The 18,071-nt window shown below is 42.5% G+C and overlaps 1 protein-coding gene across 2 annotated transcripts in view; it reads right to left on the reverse strand.

Annotated features, from left to right (window-relative positions):
* LOC126274831 (palmitoyltransferase ZDHHC8) overlaps positions 1-18,071 on the reverse strand; it is a 269,181-nt gene that overhangs the window by 189,689 nt on the left and 61,421 nt on the right. For both annotated transcript variants that reach the window (XM_049977144.1, XM_049977145.1), the window contains exon 2: positions 11,331-11,452. In XM_049977144.1, the coding sequence (XP_049833101.1) occupies positions 11,331-11,452 (122 nt within the window). The remainder of the gene's footprint in view (positions 1-11,330; positions 11,453-18,071) is intronic.

The following is an 18,071-nucleotide window of genomic DNA, read 5'->3' on the forward strand; positions in this document are numbered from 1 at the left end:
AAAGTTGGGGTACGAGTATTGAGGCAGACAAGATTGAGATGGTTGGAAACATCCATCAAGAGGGAGCCTCTCTGACAGGATGCAGGAGAACCCCAAAGGGGATGATGGGCATTGAAGTGGCCAAACAATAAAAACGGCGGAGGAAGCTGACTAATCAGTTGCATCATATCAGCCCGGCTAACTGCGGATGACGATGGAGTGTAGACAGTACAAACAGAAAAAGTAAAGGCAGAAAGAGTAATACGGACAGCTATTGCTAGGAGTGGGGTGGTCAATGGGATGGTATGGTAATAGACATCGCCCCAAACGAGCAACCTGACCCCACCATGAGCTTGAATACCGTCCACAGGTGTTAGGTCAGATCACTCAGAGGTATAGTGGGTAAAAGCAATACGGTCAGTTGGGCGTAACTTCGTTTCCTGGAGACCAATGACGAGCAGACAGTGGAGACGAAGGAGCAGTTGTAACTCCTCCCGATTAGATCGAATACCTCTTATGTTCCCATGCAACAGAGCCATCGCGAATCAGAGAAAGGGGGAACAAAACAGGTGAAGAGCTGGTCACCTCGATGGCCGCGGAGGGGCAGGTTTCGAGGGAACATTGCTACAAGAGGCGGATCCTGTTCCATCAAGTCATCGTCAGCTGCGGCCACATTCTTGGGTTGCGCAGGAGGGGCAGCATCGTCCGCCAATGACAGGCCAGCTGAGCGCCTGGCAGCAGAGCGTCCCTGCAAAAAGGAGGATGGCTGGGAGCAGCGACTGTCAGATGGAGCATCAGACGAAATGCGCCGAGGTGGAGAGGGGAATAAAGACTACATCTTTGAGGCCTTCTTGGAAGACCGGTGAGTTACAGGGATGGTGGGCTGTGGGGGCTGGACCCGAACAAAGTCCTAATGCTCAGGGTTCTTTTTTTGAAGGCCGGACCTTGGAAGCCGGGGCCCGTAACGTTTCCTAGATGGACGCCTGAGAAAAGGATCGCTTCTCAGGCGGGGGAAGGGGGGGGAGGAGGAGGAGGAGGAAGAGGAGGAGGAGGAGGAGGAAGGTGGCCCCTGGGGCAGCGGTCGTGAGGGAGGAGGATTTGGAAGGGAGGGATTTGGGAGGTGGAGGCATAGACCCCGGATGGGGTGAGGAGGTGGAGGGGGACAGGATAGGGGTGAGGATACTGCGGAAGGAGTGGACTCAACTGAAGGAAACGATGTTGTCAACATCACAGAATGGAGGCGGTCATATTTCTTCCTGGCCTCAGAATAAGACAGACCGTCCAAGGTTTTCAATTCCTGTATCTTCTTATCCTTCTGATATGCGGGGCAGCCTAAAGATCTAGGCAAGTGGAGGCCAGGACAATTGACGCACTGAAGTGGTGGAGTGCATATATGTCCCTCACGAAGAGGATGCCCACAATCACCACAAAGGAGCTCAGCTTCAAACCATGACGACATGTGCCCGAAGCGCAAACATCGAAAGCATTGCATGGGAGGCGGGACGTAAGGTCGCACGTCGCATAGGTAGCACATCCCCTTTACTTTCTCCGAGAGAACATCCCACCTCGAAGGTGAGGATAAAGGCCCCAGTGTCAACGCGGCGATCTTTGGTGCCGCACTGGACTCGCTGGACGAAATGCTCGACACGGCGCTCCATGTTGGCCCTGAGCTCCTCATCAGATTGCAGCACAAGGTCCTGATGGGAAATAATCCCCTGCATCCTATTGAGCACCAGATGTGGGACATAGACACTGGGATGTCAACTAGTCGGTCGCATGCCTGGAGCGCCGCCGACTTTGTAGCGGAGGTGGTCTTTATGAGAATGGACCCCGAATGCATTTTACTAAGAGCCTCGATTTCTCCGAAGATATTCTTGATATGCTGTACAAAGAACATGGTCTTGGAGGAGGTGAACGTCCCCCCATCGGTCCGAGAACAGACTAAATAGCGGGGGAAGTATTTCACCCCAAGCCGGGGGGCCTGACCTCCCTCCCAGGGAGTGGCCAAGGGGGGAAAGGCAGAAGTACCAGAACCACAGACAGAGACATAGACAGAACCTTTCCTCTTAGAAGACGCGGCCGCAGAGCGACCTGATGCATGTTGACGTTTCATCTGCGAAACGTCCGTCCCGATACCACCCACTCCAACTAGGGGCTCTCCCCATGGTCGCCACCCAGCCTCAGCATGTGCCACCTGACAGGATGACCATTGTCGGGAGTACTGATGCACCAGGTAGATGGGCATCTACTCCTTGGCTTACATGGGAAGAGTGCAGCACAGGTATCGCCAGTACGATCCCTGTGTTGTCAGGGGGCTACAACCTAGGGGGTACATGACGACCCCACCACAACGGGCTGTCTACTGTGCTGGATTTCGGGTGCCATGGAAAGTCCATCATGATCATAGGTGCAGATGGGGACGCACTATGGGCGTAACCTGGGCCACCCATTAGGTGTTTAGGCTCAAATTGATGAACAGTGGGTGCAGTTCCGACGCCATTGCAATGATGAGTGCCAAGGTCTTAGTGCACCGAGGACTGGTGATACACCATGTAAGGTGTCCTTCCCCAAAAGGGTCATACTTCTGTAGAATTTTAAAAAATGGAGGTCAAACCCCTATGGGAACCATCACATTGAAGACTGAAATGGTTGGAACTCCTTTTAGTCACCTCTTACGACAGGCAGGAATACCTCATGCCTATTCTTACCCCGGACGCACAGGGGGTACAGTGATCATCTGAGGGAACGGAAGAATGAGCAGGCTGAGGATCAAGGTGTGCAGCTTTGGCAGCAGCATAAGCAGCCTTGTTGCTCGACAGATCATGACTAACATTACAGAAGCTCCCTCAACAGTAAGCAAGTGAAAGCTTTCCTGGACTCATTGCACTAAGGGATGGATGGGGTACAGGCTCTGAAGAGCACAGAGAATTGGAGCAAATACAGAGGGATTGTGCCAGTAGTTATATTCTCAAGGAAGTTTTATAATTTCACAAAATAACAAGATTTGAGCATCCAGAGTTCTTATTTAGTATGGATAACGATTTACTGGAAACTGCATCATCCATTCCACCGGTCAGAACACTGACCTTCCTATCTGCACCTTCCATTACAACCACAGCCTCTTTGAGAGGCATACTTGCAGTCTCGAGTTTCTTGATACAGTTAAGAAGACAGTTGAAGTACTTGCTATATACAAAACTGAACTGAGCACTTTGGCTGTTGAATACTGACAACAATTCACTTCCAGACACTGCAGAATCAGAAGAGGAGTTCTCCACCACTGACTTCACAGCTTCAAAGTTCTTACTGTGGAAAATCATGGTTTCAATCCATTTTACCCGTCTTGTTATCACTGACTCCAGAGGCAGAGGTATATCAGATATATGCTTCCTGTAGTATTTCAAGAAAACCACCTTTGTTGCTAATATCAGTATACGTACTTCTGTCTAACTGTGACACTCATTTCAACCTAAGGGCTGTACATGAAAAATGCACTAAGTTTGGATGTAATACATTAAGCGATTTCCCCGCTTTCAACAGCTGCATCTGTATACATTAATAGGACACTTCTTTTATGCCACCTGCCGAAAGTAGCTCAATTCAACATGAATCAATCTAACAGTTGTTGAGCTATTTGTTGCCTCCAAAGGTTAAAAAAAAAAAGTACGGTTTATATGCAGTCTAAGAGTCCAACTTGCTCACAATTAGATTAGAAATGAAGTGGCCTACATCTTCACAGTCATCTGGTCAGCAGAAATACATATACCTGTTTTGCCAATGTCAACCCTAAATCCAGTAAGAATCCAGGTAATTCTTCCAGACCGTGGTTTCGCCAGCAATGTTGCTGTTGCAGTATTTCTGTAAGAAATCTTTAAGTTCAAGTACATGAAGTTTGCTCTGGGGTATGTTCCTTGCAAGCAACATAAAAACATAGTTCTTTGTAAAATTCACAATCAGATGACGTCGGCTGTCCCTGTAGCTGTGCAAGTACTTTTTGCTTCTTTGAAGGAACCCATTGTTTATTACTAATATGTAAATTGCTTCATAAATGATGTTCGATTTGATATTTCATCGTCCATCCTATATGTTTACCACAGGTCTGTCAGAGGACTATTTTACCATCAGTGGTTAAAACAATGTCAAATAGAAACACACATTTTCAGCTTTGACAACGAAGATGTAACCTGTGCCATGGTTAACTTAAATGCAACTGACTGTTTGAGAACAAGGAAGTAAAGCACTTAAAATGAGATAGTTGTCCATATCAAGCTTGTGCAGTTTAGCTTTGAGTGTAATAAGATTGACAACAGTATGAGAGGTGGAACAATGAAAATAAGTTTTTCCCGCTTTCTTGCTATTTAACTAAAACATGTTGAACTTATTAAAATATGTAAAATTATTTAGTATAGTGCAAAATGTGCACTATACCTCAATGTGCACTATACCTCAATGTGCACTATACCTCAATGTGCACTATACCTCAATGTGCACTATACCTCAATGTGCACTATACCTCAATGTGCACTATACCTCAATGTGCACTATACCTCAATGTGCACTATACCTCAATGTGCACTATACCTCAATGTGCACTATACCTCAATATGCACTATACCTCAATATGCACTATACCTCAATATGCTCTATACAACTTTTGTTGACATTTTAGTTTTACTTATAACTACATTTAAAGCAACAAAATATGTAATTACGTAAAATCCGGCAGAGCATTAATTACCAATGATCAACATAAAGCAATTTGCATGCAAAACAGCAGACAAATACTCTGGACTGCTAGTGCCAAAGTGGAGAGGACTTTAGCATCCTTTGATGCTTTGCTAGAAGACAACGACAAGCTGAACATGAGTGAGCACCGACGAATGTATACCAAACAACTGTACTTTGTTTGCTTGCACTTGTCTACTACTGACACCGAGAGAATTCTGGTTCACTTATGCTCATTCGCTTGTGTTTGTTCCAGTGTGAACCAGACTTAAGTGAGCAATTTTTTAGTGATCTCTACCATTCCTTTCTATTGCTTACAACATGTTCCACTAGCATTTCATGGTAGCGAATGTAAAGAAACATGACACAACCAGCATTTCATCATACAAATGCTTGCAAACACTGAGATTGTGCATTCACTACCAAATTCTCTCTCACCATTAAAAAAGCCAAACAGTAAAGGGGAACAACATTACAGACACGATTTGTTCCATTTATGAAATAATGTCACTTAGAAGAAGAGGTTAGAGATCAAGTGCTTCTGAACTTTTGCAGAAACATCCAAGACACAGTGGATAGTGATTGAACTCTTACAAACTAAACATGACTAAATTTTCGCTCACACCCACTTATCACTAACATGATAGAATGCAGTCTGTGTTGCTGTTCGTATGCTCAAAGTTAATCATGCTTAAAATACCATTGCAGTAAAGACCACATTCCCAGTATTAAGAGTCTGGAATGTAATACAGAACCGCCTCACAAATATGGTCAGAGTGCTAGCAATCTAAGTGTGGTCAAGAACTTACAGTTTATACCTGACAGACCTTATTCCAGGATAAATGAATAGTGTGTTATCTAGTTATGAGGTCCCACATTTATTTACAAGTATACAGAACTATCTACTTAGTGACATCACTTTGAATGGTGATGGTATTTCATTTGAAGGCATCCAGAAGGCCCACGGCACTGATAAGAAGAACGATAAAAGCAAACAACATTAAAATGCATTGACAGTTTTGCAACTAGATTCATTCCAGAAAATGAATATGAAAAATGACAGTTCAGATGCTCAGCCACTTTGTTGCTGCAGCTTTCCGAACTTTTATATTACTGAAAACCACCTCAGCTTTATTAGCACACATTTATTATGGTACAACTGGATTCGTTTCTTTGAACATCTTCAGATCCTCAACCAGTACTAGTCAACCTGAAGATGTTCAAAGAAATGAAACTGGTTTTAACATAATAACTGTGTATTAAGACAGCTGAGATGGTTTACATTAATCATTAAAAAATATTAATACAGCTGAGGTGGTTTCATTAATCATTACCATTAATGTCAGCTGTAGGATCAACATAATCAAGAACTTATATAAAGAAAGAAGAAGAAGAAGAAGAAGGAGCCGAAGATGTCCAGCAGGAGACAGTCCATTGTAAGGTTAATGGCGATAGCAAAGAGGACAATGCTCCAGACGGAACCCTGAGACCTACCGTTTTCCTGGGTAAAGGTGTCCAACAAGGCAGAACCCACACGCACCTTGAAAAGTCAGTCTTCTAAAAATTCCTGAAGGAAATAGAGCAGGCGGCCACAGAAGCCCCACAGAGTATAGAGGATACCAGTTCTTCAGCAGGTGTTTTAAGCCACCTCCAAATCAAAAAACATGGCCACAGTCTGGGATTTCTGCAGAAAACCATCCATGACATGGGTGGACAAAGCAATGAGATGGTCAATTGCAGAACGTCTCACTCAAAATCCACACTGTGCATTCGTTAGTAAATCGAGCAACTCAAGCCACCATACCAGCCGGACATGAATCATATGTTCCATCACCTTGCAAACGCAGCTGGTGAGAGAGATGGGGTGGTAGCTAGACGGAAGGTTTGTGTCCTTACCGGGCTTAGGTATTTCTATGATGATGGCTTCATGTCAAATCCGGCAAATGTGCCCTCTGCCCAGACGCAGTTGTATGTGTTAAGCAGAGAGTGCTTGCCCACAAGAGAAAGGTGTTGTAACATCTGAATGTTGATGGTGTCTGGCCCTAGTGCAGAGGATCGGGATGAACTGAGAGCATGATCTAGCTCCCTCATTATAAAGACGGCATTGTAGCACTCACAGTTCTGTGAAGAAAACTGTATCACCCAAACCTCCTCCGCTTGTTTCGATGGAGGGAGGCAGGGTGACAGTTGGAAGAGCTCGCAACTTCAGCAAGATAGCAGCCCAAGGTGGTGGAGATAGCAATAGGGTCCATGGTAACATCGTTTGCTACTGTCAGGCCGGAAATTGGCAAATAGACCTTGGTCCCACAGAGCTGTCAGAAGTTGGCCCACACAACAGAAGAGGGAGTGGACCTATTAGAGAACAAGTGAATGAAATCCAGTTAGCTTTTTTGCTATCACACAGAATGCGACTACACTGTGCATGCATTTGTTCTCGATGCATGCAGTTTGCCATCGTAGGATGATGGTTAAAAATGCGGAGAGCACGTATCTGCGCGCAAATTGCATCGCGGCACACCTCAGTCCACCAAGGGACTGGGACACAGCATGGCACAGACGAAGTGTGAGGAATGGAACATTCTGCAGCAGTAAGGATAATGTTTGCGAGATATTCCACCTAGTCATCACAACTGGGGAAATCATGTTCATCAAAGATCGATAGGGAGGAGTAAAGCCTCCAGCCGGCATTAGTAAGCTGCCATTTTGGTGTGCATGCAGGGAGGTAGGAGTCAGCAAACAGTTAGCACATGGGAAATGGGCACTCACAAGTAGGCATCACAAAGAATGGACTACTCCAGATGATGGACAAGTTGGACAGTGCAGAAGGAAGGTCCAAATGGGAATAGGTGTGCGAGGAGTTGGAAAGGAAAGTGGGTGCTCCAGTGTTAAGGCAGAAAAGGTTAAGTTGGTAATGAAGCTCAGCCGAGAGGGCACCTCTCTGGCAGGTCCTGGGAGAACCCCAAAGGGGATGATGGGCATTAAAGTCACTGAGTAGCAGGAATGGGGGAGGTAGCTGCCCAATAAGCTGAAGGAAATCTGACTGGGTGACATCAAATGGTGGAGGGACATTAATGGTACAGAGGAAAGAAGTCAGGTGGGGGAAAAAAAGGCGAACTGCAACAGCTTGAAGATGGGTTGACTATGAATGTCATCCTGTATGAGCAGCATGATGCCCCCATGAGATGGGATGCTGACCTCTGAAGGAAGGTCAAAACAAACTGGGAAGAAATGTGAAGGCTTAAAGTGGTCATGAGGGCACAATTTTGTTTCCTGAAGGCAGAGTACAAGGGGACGCTGCAATGCTAAAAGCAGCTGTAAATCCTCTTTGTGGGACTGAAGGGCACGAAACATTCCATTGGAGGCGAGTCGTGGTGAGGAAGAGATGTACGGGTGTCACCTTGGCAGATGCCAAGTGAAGAGTCACTATCACAGGCCAAAGAAGCAAGGGGATCCTGCTCCATGGGATCCACAGAAGCATCAGCTTGCTTGTGCGATCAGTCTGTGGAGTCCGATGCTGAAAAACGGTTGGTGGTGTGCACTGGTGACATGGATGCTGGCCGGGCTAAGGTATCATATGGCGACAATGTAGAAGAGCTCTTACGAGTAGGTGAAGGAGAAGACCTTTGCCTTTGGTGGACTTCACGCCATACCAGTTAGACGAAGACTCTGGTACTGATTGGCTGGAGGGGCGTAGGAAGTCATCACAGGAGTACTCCTTATGTCTTTTCCAACCTCCAGTTGTGTAGCTGGTGGCTTTGCCCCTTGAGGTGATAATTTGATGGCTTGTTGCATAGATGAATGGGGGATGGCGATGCTACCTTGACACTGTGCGACCTAACAACCACAGAGCTGAACTGGAGGATACACATCTGCATGGCCAGATGCTTCGTGGAGTGAGGGGTAACAAGAACAAAACTATAAATACCAGATGGGAGAACGCTGGGTTTGCAATCAGCCAATAACTTGCGAACGACTGAGTTAAGGCACTTTTTCCTTTACCCAGATCTCTTTGACAGCCCATTCATTAAGATACACGGGACAATCACAAGAGGAGATGGCATGGCTCCCATTGCAGTTGATACTGTGGGGGGGTGGAGGAGGTGGACAATCGCCCTCATGTCATTAGCCAGTAGATGGCAATGACACCCTGACCAGAGAGGTAAGACTGGATTTCAGCCTCTGTTAGACTGTCGAGCAGTCTATTATAAATAACACCACAGGAAGAATTCAAAGTTTTATGGGCCTCAACACGAACAAGGTAGCCGCGGAGAAGCGAGGCGGCAAGCAGTTGTGCTTGAAAATCAGAAGTAGTCTCCAAAAGCAAAGAGCCATTCTGTAAACGAGAAGATTTCACAGGGCCAGCAAATGCATCAACACCTTTCTGAATAATAAATAGATTTACTGTGGCTAAGGACTGACCATCTTCAGTACGTGAAGCCATGAGGAACCGTGGTACAGCAGGAGGGGTCTTTGAATCAGCCTCATTAAGTTTACGTCTCAGACACCGATTGAGAAGTTTATTAACTCACTGCGAGAAAATCCCACACGATTTCCAGCGTCTCCAATGGCGCACTCCTTCCAACTGGGGGCCTCCTTCACAAGGGAGTGCACCCACATTAAGAGATTGTTCACACCTCAGGTCACACCTCCCGAACACCTGACGGAGTGACCAACTGACAATTTTGGAAGTTTGCAGCTCAGGTGATCACTTCTCCCTGTACTGGTGGCACATGCGAACCCTACCTGTCAATCCAGGGCTGGGAATTATGCATTACCTAGTCACCTGTTTTGCATCAGATGCCTGGGCCAGCCTTCAGTAGTGCACAGGAAGGAGGACGAAAACTAGGAACCTCAAACGCTGAAGCAGAGGAACAAGATGAGAAGGGAAACAAAGAAGGGAAAAGGGGAGTAAAAACAAACAATGGTGAGACTGTTCTTCCTTCATTGACAAACAATGCAGAACATTCCAGGTAACACCCAAGACATATTCCCCAAGGGAGGGGAAAAAGAATATCAAGAGGATAGACATGCAGCACGGAAGGGGAAAAAATGCTGCAAAAGCTGGGGCCCCGTGGTAGCCAAGCACGAACCCACTAAAGAGTGGCGAGCCCTCTGGGGGGGCTATTTGTTTGTGAATATCGCCCCATGTCGTCTGTACACGACTAAATAGCACAGCTGCTTAAATTTAATAATATCTAACATTACTCTGTTAATTACATGTGAAAAACAGGTTTAACCACAAAGTAATAAAATTCTGCTGTGATACAATGTTTCCTACCAGCGTTTCATTCTAATATTACTCTATGGAATACACCTCATCCAGCAGTATTACCTGAGATTAATTTTAAAATTTGCTTTCTTGCCTGTTAAGACATTTTGTGTTATAAAACAAATTATCAATTATTTTGTGGCTGTATGTTTAAATGTTTTGAGCCACTGCATGCTTTTGAACAACGAATACCACTTTTTTCTTTGTAGGGATTATTGATATTGTGATTCTTCCTTTCTTCTTTTTATTCCTAAGTCATACGTTAGGTCAAAAATTTTTACGAAGATTAATGGAGGTGGTTGCAAAGGGTTCAATTTTGAGTCTATTCCAATTCCTCTTATGTTAAGTACCTTCTAGTCTACTTAGATGCAGCACAGTTTATTCATCTTGCAGGTGACGAAATTTAATGGAACAGCAAGAGAAAGAAAGTCAATAACAATTTTCCAAAATTAAGAAGTGTTTACTCACAAATTAACTTTCCCTTACTTTCAAAAACATATATTATATTCAGTTCTCTACAAACAAATAAAATAATACCGTAACGCAACACGTGGTCCACATCCAATGAATTGGGTAGAATGGTCCAAATTTTTAAGAATATGTACTTACAAAAATAATGTCTGCAAGGAGCAGGGTGAGCTTCTGAAACAGCTTAGTTCAATGGCTAGTCTAAGAATTTTAATTTTTCTATTTGCTGTAGAGAACTGGATACAATGTGTCAAATGATTACGGACCATTAAATTAAAAAACACAATTACATTACGAAGTCATAGGTTATGCCACTCACCGTGTACTCCATTTATTGCAAATATTGTCTTTCATTACTATTCAACAATAATACAAGCTTAATGATAAAGTAGTGTGTATACAAGAAGGGATGAATACTTTGCGGCAGCACCAGTAAACGCACTGTCTCTGTCCCACAGCACAAACTTCATTTCCTATCCTAGTAACTGGCAAGACTGGGTAAATATTTCACTGGGCCATTGTTTCTGCTTCCGACTCTCCCTAGTGAAATTTATATACTCTGAAAAATCTGGCACTTCTGAAAACAACAGTTATTGTGTTTGCTTTAAACCACCCACAATGAACCCTGCATGGCTAATCTCACCATAGGCCCTACCTAAATTAACACGAGAGTCACAGCAAATGCTGTATGCACATCCCGAAGTGCTCGCTACAAGCTGATGCACCTGAATGATGCTACTAATCAGGAGCGTCACATGGTCTGCTCCTTGCCACTGTGCATCACTCCACCTGCAGCTTTCTTATGCGCACACCACTGTAATGCATACATGAACACTTTCCGAAATAAAAGTTCATTATTTTCTTTTTAAGAATGATTGCCAAACAATACCTTTTGGTATGACACCTGGATCCATGAAGGTTGCCAGAGTGAAATTGGTAATTACAAACAGCGTAATAACTCCTTGGTATGCAGGAACCCATGGAAATTGGAACAGGTAATACTTTTGGCACCTGGAAAATCAGAATAAAAGAAAATTACATCAAATAAATCCTCCCAATTTGCACAAGACAATAATTGTGATTAAATAGCAACAAACCCAATAAAATCATACATTTGCACATAAACAATTACTTTACAAATGTGTCCTGTGTCACAGATTTAAAAGTTATTTTGTGGTAGTAAGAAAAGGCTATCTCAATCACGCTCTATATGACCTACATAACATAAGTGCATATACCAAAATTAATACAAAAAATAAGAATTCAATAAGCAGTAGAAATAACCACCAGAGTTTGAGATATTCACATTCCGTGAATCATTTGTACAAATAATCGCAATCAAGTGGAACGAGTCAGTTTACATTCATATTACATGTTAATACGTAAATGTGGCTAAATGCTGACCATTTACAAGACCTTTTTAATTTTTAAACACAGGTGTGAATTAGTAATTCCTACTCACCATAAATTACAAAAATAGTAATTCTTCTACAAAATAAAATGTTGTCAAGGAGGAACTTTTTCAGTTTTCGAAATTAACATTGCTGTCTGTCAGACTTTCATATTGTTAGGTAAGTGGTCAAAAACAAAATACCAGTGGCAGTACTGTACACCCTCTTCATGCTAAAGAAAACCTTAATGTTGAATAATATGTCTTTTACTTCTGTTGTTTTAATTGTGTACAACATGGTTTTCAACTATAAATGGTTATTTACAATAAACTTCATGAGGAAATAAATATACTGAAGCAGTAGTGAAAATGACACACTCCCTACACAGATATCTACATCATAATCATAGGTGAGCACCTGTGTTTTAGAGCTGTGAAAACTGACTTTCTTAAATAAGAGCTGCCCCAAAACACTGCTCCTATGACATTACTGAATGAAAGTTTACAAAGTGTGTTAACTTACTAATTTGCCTCTCCCCAAGATTTTCAATTATTTGAGGAGCAAATATGGCTGAACTAAGATTTTTTATGAGTCAGTTATCTGCAAGAACATTTCGACCACCTACCCAACAGCTGGTATGTCCACCTTTGGCACAAATAACAGCAGTAATGCGGCATGGCATGGTATCTATGAGGCTTTGGTAGGTCACTGGAGAGAGTTGGCAGCACATCTGCACACACAAGTCACCTAACTTACACAAATTTATAGCAAGTTGGGGGGCCAGCACATCAACTGGAACTCAGCATTGTGTTCCTCAAACCACTCGATCACACTCTTGGCCCTGTGACATGGTGCATCATCTTTTTGAAAAATGCCACTGCCATCAGGAAACACGCTCGTTGTGAAGGGGTGTACGCAGTCTGCTACCCACGCACCATTCTACCTGGCCATCATGATGCCTTGCAATAACTCCAATGGATCCATAGATGCTCATGTGAATGTTCCCTAGAGCACAATGGAGTTACCGCCAGCTTCTCTCCATCTTGCAGTATGGGTGTCAAAGAGCTGTTCCCCTGGAAGCCAATGGATTCGTACCTTCCATGGCATGATGAAGAAGATATCGGGACTCATTAGACCAAGCAATATTCTGACACTGCACCTGCATCCAGTGCCAACAGTCACATGTCTATTTGACTCACAATTGCCAATGTCACGGTGTCGGCATGGGCACATGCATGGGTCGTCGGATGCAGAAGACAATTGTTAGGATTGCTTGGTGCACTGTGTGTTCAGGCACACTTTTACTCTGCCCAGCATTAAAGTCTGATGTTAGTTCCACCTGCTCCTACAACTTTCGACATCTGTAATGAGGGGTGGTTGCCCAACGCTTTGACGTCTGGATATGGTTTCAGCTTCATTTTAGAATGTGTTGAAGACACGCACTACAACACTACTCAAATAATCGACAAGTCATACAGTTTCCGAAATGCTAACAGCGAGCCTCCAAGCCATCATGTGAAATCCACCCGCTGTCAAACTCAGATCATGCACCTTCCCAACTCCACTCCCAGAAAGCATGCTCACTGATATTACATGCACAATGCTTGTGTCTGAGTATCAGTTATTCTTCACTGGCTGATGCCGTTTTCGTCTGGCCGGGTCTGTATCGATAAACAGGTACACGGCTATAATGTTCTGACTGATCAGTGTATATCTTATAATGATGAGTCGTACCTTGAGACACAAGAGAACAAAAGAGGTTGCATAAATGGAAGGATTATGGTGTACGATACACAGTATATATATCACGAAATTACTAAAAGCCAAACAAACACAAATGAAAATCAGAAGGGCAAATGGGGAAGCTATTCCTACACATACTCTTTTGCATGTTGTGCAATTACTAATGGAATGTTTTGAACAAAACATCCACTCAATGAACAGAAACATTATCTTCACTATTTATACTTTCTTAGCTTTTACAGGAAATTCCTTTGTGGTATCGATTCAATTTGATTCCAAAGTATAAAATTTAATTTACTAACTGTAACTAAAACACAAACTTTTTTTCATATTAAATTATGAAATGCTATGCTGATTCACTGTGACGTGATTTTCTTCAAGAACTTCATTTCTTTTCATACAATGCACTGTTTGAATGTGTGTACACCATACAACTTTCTACATTACATGCCTATCTAATAGTTTCCCCTTCATCTATGTATTCATCTCCCTGCAATACTACAAAATAACTGCTGCAGAATTAAATCCTTTGTTATGCTATGCCATACACTGCAGCAATCATGTTAAGCTGTGTACATTATTATGCAAATTGAAATATAAATTAGCGTTCCACTTACTATTAACAGTACAATTACAGATGCATAGAAGTAAATGAAAACTAAAAAATATGTGAACAGATGATTACAATTTAAGGTCTCATTGCTGACAAATTCATTAAGATGGAGCCCAAGTTCTGACTAAGGAAGTATAAAGATGGAAGTTGGCTGTACCTCTGCAAAGGAGCCAGCCGAGTATTTGCCTTAATTAACAGAAATTGCAGAAAATCTAAATGTGTGTGACTGGCCATGGGTTTGACCTGCCCTCTTCTTGAATACAAGTCATGTGTTTTACTACTGTGCCACATTGCTTGGTGTAAAATGCTCATCAGTTGTGAAAAGGAAAGCTGCCACTCTGTATACAGTGGAGATGCTGAGTTGCAGAGAGGCACAACAAAAAAACGGTCACAATATAAGCTTTTGGCCAATAAGGCCTTTGTCAAAACACACACACACACACACACACACACACACACACACACACACATATGCTGGCAGAAGGCTTGGAGGGGAAGAGGGGTGAAGGGAAAGGAACTGGAGAGCTTTAGGATAAGGGGTAACATTCTGAGAAGTCACCCAGAACCCCAGGTCAGGGGACACTTACCTGATGCAATGAGAAGCAAGACTGATTGTGGGGATTGCACTTTGTGAGATTTGAAAACCTGAGAGAGTAAAGGTGGAAGACAGGGGTGATATGCAAGATAGAGATTACTGCTAAAACATCATGCACGATTTTATAACACTGAAAAGTTAAGTGCATTGTATGTAATAGAGGTGGGAGATGGTTGGTGAAAGACTGACATAAGACAATGAAAGATGTAGAAAACTAGAATGGAGTTAAGAAAAGAGCAGTTACTGTGGAAAAAACCAGAGATGGGAGAAACTAACAAAAATTAAGGCAGGTGGATGGTGAGAACCAAGGATATGTTTTAAGCACTAGTTCCCATCTGCAGAGTTCTGAGAAACTGGTGACTGCACGATCCATTACGCATGTAGTTAAACAGGCACAGAGGTCATTGCTAACATGTTGAGCACGATCAGCAACAGGATACTGTGTGTCGCCAGTGTACACCTTTGCCTATTCCCACTCATCCTAATTGGTAACTTGGTGGCAGTCATGCCAATGTAAAAGACCGAACAGTGTTTACATAACAGCTGCTGTATGACGTGTTGTGTCACATGTGGCTCTCGCTTTCATAGTGTATATTTTGCCAGTTACAGAGCTGACGTATGTAGTGGTAGGAAAGTGCTTAGCGCAAGTCTTGCAGTGGCGATGGTCACAGGGATAGGAACAATAAGGTAGGGAGATGGGTGCAAAAGGAGCATAGTGTCTTACAAGGATATTACTGTTTTATTCCTTATGTGCTAGTTGGTTTGTTTACTTATCTGTACCGCCCAGATCTTTTCTAGTACTGATTTCCATGCAAGTAGCTGGGTCGATTGTTTATGACTTTACATACAACAATTCCATTGATATTTATGAATTTGCCTATAAAAATTCGTTTATGGTTCACTACACTACAGGGCCTTCTCCAAATTGTCTTCTGCCAATTTATTTGCTAATCTGACAGCTACTTTCTTTCCTACTCCCCACTTACCTTGTTTATACATAATTCTTCATGTTTTCTGCATTTGTTTTTCACCCAACAGCTCTGATCGACTTTTACTGCCATCTCCTACATTAGTTTGTTTGTCAAGTAAAATAGTTTACATTTTCTCCTATGATTCTCTCTTTCTGTTTGCCCAGTTTTTAAAATTTCACAATTTTACCTTTCGATTTTTTCTTCGCCAATCATTTTTTCTAATCATATAGACCACTTTACTGGCAAGAAATTCTCACCCACTTATTACCTCTTGTCAATCATTCCCTGTTCTCACAACTTTCATATGAATTTCTCTCATATTTCTGTACTTTTCTTCAGTTTTCTACCTTTTTTCACCCTCTGCTTCTCCTTTTTACCACTACCACCATTTCTAACACTCCAAACTGACCCTCTTCACATGATGAATCGCATAGCATATTACATCCTTTCTTTTCTAAAACATGCTTTTGCACTATGGCCTCACACTGTAATGGGACACCCTCCTTTGAAATTATCTTATTATTTATAGAAATAACCGATACCATTTATACTATTGATTCTTGTATAGGTGAACATTATGAGATGTTTAACTGAATGAGCTTCATATGATTTTGTAAACAATGTGTTATGCTCTGGGCTAAAATATGTAAAAAGAAATTAATTTGTTAGTACTCTCAACGTACAGTTAAAATTACTCTTCTTTTAGAAATGTTTGAAATTACAAAATATCCAGCATATTTAAAATTCATATTATTAATTGCACAATCCTATGCTAATTACTAAATTCCTTCCTGGACTCATTTACAAAACAATGATATAAATTAGTAAAGGTTCTTCTTTTGTCAAGAAAGTTGTAAACTCTTTGAATCAGTCTGTGAGTACAACAGACTGTAGTAGTCGTGGCCATGCCTCTGATGGAAACAGACTTTTTTTTTTAAATTTTGTCTACAACAATGTAATTGATGGTTTTATGAAAATGGAAATCGTGAAGTCAGTGTGATATAGAAGAAAGGGACAAAATAAAAGAAAATCATGGCAACAGATAGCTCTTCATTAGTAATTTAATCATGAGGAACCCACAATGTTAAACCAAATTTCAGTTGCAAGAATGTACTAATGTACACCTAGACGCAAGAACTGGAGTCAACAACAAGAGGAGAAAATTAAGATAAATAAAAAGTTTTTCTTTTGTGCATCTTATACCTCTTGAATCTTTTGAAACTTTTAGAAACAGAGAATTTTAACAGTGATGTGTGGGAGGATAAGATTACAACATCTTGTTTCTTGAAACCTGCTTGTCCCTTTGAGGCACTCCCAAAGGCCAAACACAGTAAGTCTGTTTCTGGACGTAATCCTGCTCTACACCAGGCTCATTTACAGTTTCAAATACAGCAGTATGTTGCACTTACCCAATTATCTGTGACCTATGTATCTCATCTGTCAATTTCCAGTCCACTAGATTTCTCTCCTCCTACAAAATCATGCAGTTATCTGCCCCTAATGCCACCTTGGATGGTATCACACACCAAGCCAATTCAAACTGCTACAATGTGCCAGACTTCACCTCAAAAAGCTATCCCATCTTCTCCTAAACTACCTCAACAGTGGTGTTTCCCTTCATGTCCCTCTGCAGCTCCCTAAACAGACACACCATCAACTATCACTCTTCTCCACATACTGAGCTTGGGCAACCTCCTCAACATACCACAGCCTTCACCACTGCCTCTCAGACCAGAAATAACTATCACAAGAGCCAGTCCCAAAAGTACAGTGTTCTCAACCTCTAGTCAAATGCTCTCTCCCCTCCTGAATTACCTGTATTATCCAAGGCCCTCACTCTCAGCCCTAAACCTGCATTTAACTAGGCTGCTTTGGTGAAGCCCTACTTTCCTTCACATGCAATGTCACAGGAAATATCACTTTGCAATCCAATCCAAAAACCTTTCCAACAGTAAAGCTGACATTGAACCCTGCCTTGAATAGTTCTGACCACGATCCCAACTTGATCCCCCACCTGCTACCTCAGAATTATCCCTTACAAGCCTTCCAACAATTCCTCACATCCAGCATTGTTTCACAACCCTTCCTCACATTCCTACAACATGACCCTAATCTGCCCTCTGCACAACTCCAGGCTCTGCATTCCCTTGAAGCTAATAATTCCAGCACTATCCTTCCAACACACAAAGGATCCACCACTGTGGTACTTTACCGAAAGGAGTATATTAGTGAAGGTCTGCATCAACTGTCTGACACTTCTACATACAGCATCTGCATCAAGAGCTCATCACTGAGATTCAAACATACCTGCAGTTCC

Source organism: Schistocerca gregaria, chromosome 1 (assembly GCF_023897955.1).
Source record: "Schistocerca gregaria isolate iqSchGreg1 chromosome 1, iqSchGreg1.2, whole genome shotgun sequence".
Taxonomy (NCBI): Eukaryota; Metazoa; Arthropoda; class Insecta; order Orthoptera; family Acrididae; genus Schistocerca; species Schistocerca gregaria.